General features: G+C 46.1%; 1 protein-coding gene across 1 annotated transcript; it reads right to left on the bottom strand.

Moving 5' to 3' along the window:
• Positions 1-6: 6 nt before the first annotated feature.
• ACP2 (acid phosphatase 2, lysosomal) lies at positions 7-7,054 on the bottom strand. The gene is made up of 8 exons (XM_035902929.1): positions 6,533-7,054; positions 6,077-6,175; positions 5,825-5,914; positions 2,962-3,094; positions 2,798-2,886; positions 2,071-2,177; positions 1,680-1,855; positions 7-1,597 (listed from the first exon to the last, which is right to left on the bottom strand). Exons 1-8 carry the CDS (start codon positions 6,647-6,649, stop codon positions 1,461-1,463), a joined length of 948 nt encoding a protein of 315 aa, XP_035758822.1. The 5' UTR covers positions 6,650-7,054; the 3' UTR covers positions 7-1,460.
• Positions 7,055-8,478: the final 1,424 nt, after the last annotated feature.

The following is an 8,478-nucleotide window of genomic DNA, read 5'->3' as shown; positions in this document are numbered from 1 at the left end:
TAGGGAAAAGTCCCCACGGTACTACACAAGGGAAGAAAAGGAAACGTCTGTAACCTAAGAACTGGCTTCTGCCGCCAAGAGGGGAAGGGAACTGCACCAGAAAGGGAAGTAAAAGTGGGAAGTGAATGTGCAGTATCACCATGTGAAGAGCCTGTGTTTCTGGTGCCTGCTGCAGTCTCATTTTCTGCCAAAAGCTACAAGGCAGGTGGTGAGCACTTGGCATGAAGTTCCCTGCAGCAGCTGCAGTGCGCACAGAGGGGCCAGCCTGCAGGAAGAATCACGCTTTGGACAAAATGCCAAAGTGTAGCAAATAAAGGGATCCAGAGTCACCTCCAAACTCTGATCCTTAAGGGGGTGGTTTTTTTGTTTGTTTGTTGTCCATCCAGTAGGGAAGATAGGAAAAAAAAAAAAAACCACTAGAGAACTTGGCATTTAGTCTAGTCTTAGGTAAACAGCTCTGCTACATCTCCTTAATTACAGCATAAAAATGTTCCACTAGCGAAGCGTATTCCTTGGGCCTGTAGCCGAACTCTGGACTGCCTGCAGTACTGGGTATTCCCTGTAATACGTACTTGAAGTTCAGAGGTGGGGAAGTCAAATCCAAAGGCTGAATCTTTAGACAGGAACCAAGTTTCTTATCTAGGGGGACTCTCCTTTCTAGAGCCAACATTGCACAAGAAATTGGGTGCAGGTTACTATGCTCACAGGACTTCCTCTGATGAAGCTCTTGGGGCTGCTTTAGATCACATATGACCTACTCTGAGCTGAATCCTAGAAACTACTGCCGGGTTTTCAATCTTGTCCTGATTCCAGGCCAGTTCTCTCTTGAACCACAATGCGAGGAGGAAAAAGACCAGTTGCCAGCAGCGACTACTTGGTAGCAACCTCGAGAAACGCTTTTCGCTGTCTGCTATCATCTGCAGCAGTTCCCTCTGCACGGACAGTAGATGAGTCGTGGCACACTGTTAGTGAGCTAGGCCCTCTGCTCCAAGCACAGCCTTCCCACCATCATCAGCCCAATGGCTTGAGGGAAAAGCACTCGAAGCAGGTTGACCCTGAAGAGAGATGCAGCTCCTGACGGCACTGGACGTGGCAGCTGCTGGAGGCCCAAGCCCCTCTACCAGAATCCTGGTGAGTGGTAACATTTACAATCACTGAAAGAAGGAAAACTCTTGACCAGCTCCAGTTGGCCACATTGGGAATCCTAGACTAGGTAAGCTGTATGAGGACTGGGGGCACCACACAGTATGCTGGCTTCAGAATTAAGGTGTCATTTCCATTAGAGTAGCTCAGTCTTCTCTCTCTGGGACGTCACCTTTAGAAAGCATCCAAAAATCAAGTCCAGCTTCATTCTAGGAGGCAATAGCCAAAGCAGAACGCTCAGTAACTGGAAGGTGCCCAATCATCCTTAGGGGCAACACTGCTCCCTCCTACTGCCTGGGAAGGAGTTGAAGCAACTGTCAGGCCTGCTCTTCTCCCTCATTGGAAACGTGCCGGTAGCCAGGGGGCTGAGACTGTATGCGAAAGAGTACAGTCAAGAGGAGGATTATAAGGAGAAGGAGAATGGATCCACACACAGCCAGGCCCACAAACAGTTCTGCAAGGGAGAAAACAAGTGGTCAACATGGTATCGTCCAGGCTTTCCCCTTCTGCCATGCTCTGGTCCAGCCTGGGCTCACCTGTGTCGTGGATGCTGCTTGCTACCCGACATTCTTGCTCCCAGTCCTGGGGAACAACAGGATCTGTGAGTTCTACAAATCTTTGCAGTGGGCACTTATGCTGACAGCCAGGGATTGTCATTGGGAAAGGTTCCTTCCCACTCTCGTTCCGGAAAAACATCTCCACGGAGAAGTTACTGAAAACAAAACATAGCTAAGTATTTTTTTTTTCTCCAGCTAAACTCATCCCTTCCCAAAAACTCAGTCTGCACACCCTTTCCTTTAGTCTGGTGGTAGTTTTCCTCCTAAGAGTCTGCCACTAGGAACAAGATTGCATCCCCCTCGGGTGGAGCCTAGGCTAGGTATCTAACCCTTGAGGTGAAATCACAGATGTCTTTACTGCAGCCCTCACCCATCATCCTCTTGGTACAGCTCAAATAAATGACATGAGGCGTATGGTGCTTGAATCTTGTTGTAGACATCTAGAGCCATCTGCAGTGCCACAAGTGTGGTGTCATGCTGAGAAAGAGGGAAAAAAACCAAATCAGTCACCCTTATGGATGTGGCAGGGCAGCTCAGACCACACCAGTAACGGACAGGGCAGTGCTGAGGGGACGTCACCTTTGTAACTTCCATCTGGAAGGAAGGAGAGGAACTGTACTGCTAGAACGGTGATCCGTGACAGTGCCAGAGAAGGGAAGTGAAACACAGCCATATATATCCTGCATTGTTCTTTAAGAATTAATCTCTAGGGAGCGATCTGGGAGAGACGCTTGACTCTCCAGTCAGTTGGCTGCTAGAAAAGGGGGGGATGACTCTTTATCTACAGTGCTGAAATCACATTTGAGTAACATCAACCCATCTACCAAATAAATACAGCAGTGGCTCCCCAGAGTCTGCCAGTCTCATCCACAAGCCTGAGCTAACAGGAACAAAGTGCAGGTTGGGAATTTTCCTCAGGGGCCCCAGAGGAATGATGCCAGATCCTGCATATCCCACCCTGCCACAGGCAAAGATGCATGTCCTGATCACTGCATGGGCTGCAGAGAAGCCAGAAAAGGTTAAAACTATCGCCAAGCCCCATTGCCCTCTGAGGAGGAAGAGATGGAGAAAAGCTAATCCCCCAAGCTCTGACTTACCGCTGAATAGGCAAGTACTTTCAGGTTCTGGTGAGCAGAAACATTTGTTGCTTTGATTAGGTTTTTCCTTATGTGACCCAGCAGGACCCCTGAGGAAAGGGAACAGCTGGTAAGAGGCAAAAACTAGACAGAGCAGCAGGAAGCTCCATCCCCGGCACACTCACCGCCTTGCAGACGAGCTTTTTCTATGCGATTGTGGATCCCAAACAGAAATTCAAACCCAAAGTCTTTCAGTTGCTTCAACTGAATCATGACATCTGGTGTCACCCATAGAGGCAAATCCATTTTGTGTGCTTGCTAGAAAGAGAAACAGAACATTCATCTGCAGGTAGCATGGATCACAGATTAATCAGAGAACAGGAGTCAGGGTGTCTGGAGTCCTGCCCATACCGCCATTGATTTCCTATATTATTTTAAATATGCCCCTTTTCTATTTATGCTCCTGTCCTCACACTGCTGTGCTGCATAGAAAGAAGGTATGTGGGTTATAATGCTGTTTCAGAAACTAATAAGTAGAGGCATAAAGATTAAAATCTAGGAGCTACATTTCTGTGAAAGGCCAAGTGGAGTGCCGGGTTACCTTGTAACACCGGTGCCATAATCTTAGGGCATTTACTTTACGTGTGGCTGATTCTGCCCTGCAGATGGCATGCAGTCCAAAAAAAAAAAAAAAGTTGTACCTGCAGCACAATTTCCCCAGAGGCTCTGAGGGCTGCTGAAGGACATTGGAGAAAAAAGTTAGCAAGTGCTCTGCAGATGTAATACTGGGCTGCTCCACTGATAAAGCCCAATACTCAAACCCAGAATACACAGAACTGGGAACCAAGAGAAGAATTGCTTTGCAGCCAACCCATTACAAGAAAGGATTAGTTATACTGGCAGACAAACAGCAGTTGTGGTTCCCTGGCATTACTTGGAGCAATTTTCTATGCCACATCCCATTAAATTGCCAGAATATGAGGCTGAATATTCTTAAGGGCCCATTTTGTCTGAGTGGTTTGGAGAAATTCCCAGCAGCAATTCAGATATTTAGTTAGTTTTTCATTAATTTACAGAGAGAATAGCTGCTAAGTTTGGCTATTTCTTGGACTTTTTTTATTTTCTCCATCTTCTTATTTTCTCCACAGCAGAATGAAACTACTGGCTCAGGTGAGAAAAAACAATCCTTCTCTTCAGGGCACTGTTAGTGAGAAAAAAGGAGGAAGCCCAAAGCAGTTGAAGGGACTGATGAGCTGAGGGTATAGTTTTGAGGGTAAAACTCCCTCACAGAACCTCAAGGGTTGGAAGGGACCTCGCGAGATCATCTAGTCCAACCCTCCTGCTAAAGCAGGTTCACCTAGAGCATGTTACACAGGACTTCGTCCAGGTGGGCTTTGAATATTTCCAGAGGAGACTCCACAACCTCCCTGGGCAGCCTGTTCAAGTGCTCTGTCACCCTCAGAGTAAAGAAGTTTCTCCTCATATTCAACTGAAACCTCTTATGTTTCAGTTTGTGCCCATTGCCCCTTGTCCTGTCACTGGGCACCACTGCAAAGAGACTGGCTCCGTCCTCGTGACTTCCACCCTTAAGATATTTGTATGTGTTGATGAGGTCCCCTCTCAGTCTTCTCTTCTTCAGGCTGAACAAGCCCAACTCTCTCAGCCTTTCCTCATAGGGGAGATGCTCCAGTCCCTTTATCATCCTAGTTGCTCTCCTCTGGACTCTCTCTAGGAGTTCCTCATCTTTCTTGAACTGGGGAGCCCAGAACTGGAAAATGTTTTGGTTTCATTTTGGGACACTGAGCTATTCTCCAAGTTCTTGGGTATTATAGTGTTGTCAGCTGGCCTTCGGGTCCAATTTGCAAGCTTATTAAGTGAGTCTTGAAAACTAAGATTTGAAATTCTTGATCTCTCTGACCAAAAGATTTTTTGTTACTGACAGAAGTTGCTTCACTGTGATTGTTAGAAGACGGGAGATCGTGTTTGTAATACAAAGGGCAAATTTGCATAGTGCACTGGAATATCCTCAGCTTGCAGCAACTCAAGCTGCTACTTTACATCGCAAAGTGCAATTCCATGCAGATTTATCTTGCACATCCCCAAAATAGTACATACCACTGTATACCACTGCCAGCAAGCTAAGGAGCCGTACACCTCCATAGAATTAGCATGATGCAGTGTCAAAACGCTTGGGTTTACGGCTTCTTCCACAATGAACTAGTTTGACATGAAAGACCTCTGTAATTTACTTCATTGGGCTGCACAGTTATACACAAATAAACTTGTGTGCGACAACTGTAAGTCTCCTGGCTATGTGACCTTTGCTTTAGCGCTATCACAGCACACCTAACCCCATTTTTGAATTTGTTAAAGCCTTCATGAGATGTGCTTTCAACAAAACTCCACATGGATATAGAGTTTGGTGCCCCACCCCAGACAGTAAAAGGGGAAGATCGGTCTCTAGCATCTTTCTCTGGCAAAGGACCTCGTAACAGGTCAAAAACCAGATGTGGGTGAACCCCACTTAACCTAGAAGAGCATTCTTTTCTGTTAGAGATGGCATTAACAGAAGCACAGAAAGAAAAGTGATGGATCTAAAGTAACAGAGAGGGAAAGGTAGAACAGGAATAGTCCCAGTTTAAGCTCCCAACTTAAATCATAAAGTTAACGCTCCTTCAGTTTCCAGAGATCTCTTTTCTACCTTATCCAACGCAGACTCGTCCACAGAGATCTAAAGATTCCAGATTGCAGTCATTTTCTAGTGACTCTCAAAAGAGATATTTATTGTGCAGGTGGGACTTTCTCTGGCTCTGGCACAATACATAAGCTAGAAAGTGGGAGGTTATAGGGTGCAAAAGTAGGTAGTTCTTGGCACGTGCCTCTAGTGAGTAGGAACTGTTATTATTCTGAAATTAGAACATTACTTCTAACTGTAGGGTGGGAATGGTGAAAAGTTGTTTTATGGGATTTTTCAAAATCATTTTCTGCCAAATCCAGGGAGCGCTAAAGACCGAGTTCCCATGGCTGTAAGACAATGGCCAAACTTACTTCACAGAACAGTGTGTCATACACGCTCCAAACAGACTCGAGAGAGACATCCCGGAGCCCAGTCTCATTTGCCACCATCTGCAGGAATTGCTGTAGGTATGAGAAAAGAGAAAGGCCTTCAATTTTCTAACCTCATACTGTATTATATGCACAGATATTCCTACCCTTTTCTCAGAGCTCTGATGATACAAAGGTGATAATATGTTAACTACAAGCCTAAGACCACCTTATCTCATGCAAACAATCACTTACCTTATTCTCTTTGGTCTTATTTATGTATTCTGGTGAGTGCCGTGTTTCATTCTGCAGCTGTTCATACCGTGGACAGGGGATCAAAGGAAACTTCAGTAGCTGGGCAGAGACAACAAGAGAAGCTAGGTCACCGAGAACACCGTGGTACAGAATTTGCAGTCAATGCTCACACCTGTAATGAAACCCTGACTAGTGGGATGCATCTACAAAGAGCCTTGAGTACTGCCTCCTAAGATGCTCCAGACCACATGTGGTCTGCTGAGGTGTTGCAGCTACCACGTTGAATGAACACAGCCCCTAAATTCTCGTCTTGTTCTGAGAACAGAAGAACTTTTGCAAGGTAGGTCCCCAGAGAAGCTCAAGACAATCTGAATCGAGACTGAAGCAAAGGCTTTCGGAGAAGTCAGCACAACACACTGTTCGAGTAGTCAGTACATATCCTTGAGACTAACTCACCCTTTCCTCGGACTCGGGCACTGTGTGCACAGGGATAGGCTGCCAGGAGATGTTAGGGTTGAACATCTGTTGTCCCTCTGGGGGATACAGGCCTGCCAGGTTGGCCTCCGCACTCATCAGCGTCCGGTCACAGTCTGTGCTGCGGATGAAGATCTGCCGGGACAGGGACAGCGCACCATTAGTAACACGACAGTAAGCGGTGATGCTCAGATGCAGGATGATGCACTCATGGAGGAACACTGCCAACCACCCTGCAGCCTAGACAACAGGATAACGGGAGTTGAAGCGACCGAGCCTACTAATGTCAGCCTGGACAAAACTAAGGAGAGACACAGAGACAATTTGGTGTGTAACACTGGAGCAGTCTCTTCTGGGTAAGTGGGAGAGCCAGATGCACTGTGCGGTGATTACAGACAGAAAGGAGCCTGAATGCACTCATGAAAAAAACTGGCTTCTCCAGCCTCAGTTTTTCCAACTGAGAAACAAAGATAAGTGATCTGACTAACAGGAGAGGAAGAAAAGGGGGAGCTGGGATTTTATTTGATCATTGTGGGCTCTTGGGAATAATGGGCCAAGACTTACCGTTCCAGAGCTGTGGGGGTGGGGTGGGGGGGGTGCGGGCACAGAGAGAGAGAGAGAGAGAGATCTGAGCCAGGAAAAAAGAGAAACAAGAAAAGTACAGTAAAGTTCAGAAGGTTAAAATGGCAAAACTTTGGTATTCTGGTATGTGTGTACTAAAAACACTTGGGGGAGATTGGAGAGAAATCAGTGATCAAACAAGAGGAACACAGGAAATAATGAAAGAATGTGCTAGAAAACAGCATATCGAAGCTGAACCAAGAAGAATAAAAAGTCAGAAAAATGAAATACAAAGTCAAGATTGGGATTTGTTTTTAAAATGTTAAATGAGAGAGAAACGTAAGAAAAAATACATGTGCTCACTCTGTATAGCATCTGCCACATGAAGTGCATCTCAAAACGAAAGTAATGAGAAAAAAAAAAGTTGTCTTGTCTCTGACAATTTCTACCCACTTTTACCTCTTAACTGTGGCTTGAAAACAACTGACCCTGTACTCATTAGGCAGGATTGCTTTCTATCCTCAGTAAGCTCCGAAGAAACAGAAAGGAAATATTCTAAAAGATAAGGATCTAATTCTGAAAGTGTAGTTAAAACCCGGTTAAGCCCTGAGCACACATATTTTCTTCAGCACCTTTTGCCAGGGCTCCAGCTTGTCGCTGAGTCAGGTGACAGACGGTCATATGGTGTCACCCAGAGGCAACACTTTGTATATGAGGGAGGTTGCTCAACTCCAGCAGGGGTTCAGGCTTGGTTAGCAGAACAGCTTTTGTTTGCATATGCCTTGGTTTGGTTTTGCTTCTCAAGCAAGAGAAGGAAAACAGTTTCAGCTGGTAGAAGCTTTATAAGAGTGAAGTACGTTTGGAAAGGAACTCCTGAGGAAGGTTAAAGGATCTGTGTTTGAGCTGATGCTGGGAGTTTTGTTGATGAAGCAAACGACAAAGAAGGGATGTAATCTGTACTATGGCAAGCTGGGTATTTACTGAGGAGCCCCAAAAGGGGGGAAACAAAGACAGAAAATTGCACAGGGATTCCCAGTTTGCCCTATCTGGTCAATCACGCAAAGCGAGCTCAGACAAAATACCGGGACTGATGCAGAGCCAGCCGAACCACGCGACAGCAGGCCCCTCACTGCCACGCTTGCTCCTCTTCCAGTTGACTCACACCTCTTCGACCAACCAGCACGTGTGTTCCGGGGGGATTTTCTCTTTCCTTAACTTGTTTTAATCTTTCAAATTTTCCCCTGTGCTTAGCACCTGGTTCCACAAGGGCTCCGTAACTTTTCACAAAAGAAACCTACCAGTTTCTCAAGAGCTACTATAAAGCGTGGCAACACCCTGGAGGGAGAGAGCAGTCCCCTTTTGGGGGA

This window comes from Egretta garzetta, unplaced genomic scaffold (assembly GCF_000687185.1).
Source record: "Egretta garzetta isolate BGI_Z169 unplaced genomic scaffold, ASM68718v1 scaffold329, whole genome shotgun sequence".
NCBI classification, from domain to species: domain Eukaryota; kingdom Metazoa; phylum Chordata; class Aves; order Pelecaniformes; family Ardeidae; genus Egretta; species Egretta garzetta.
This window is presented reverse-complemented; position numbering and strand designations above follow the sequence as displayed.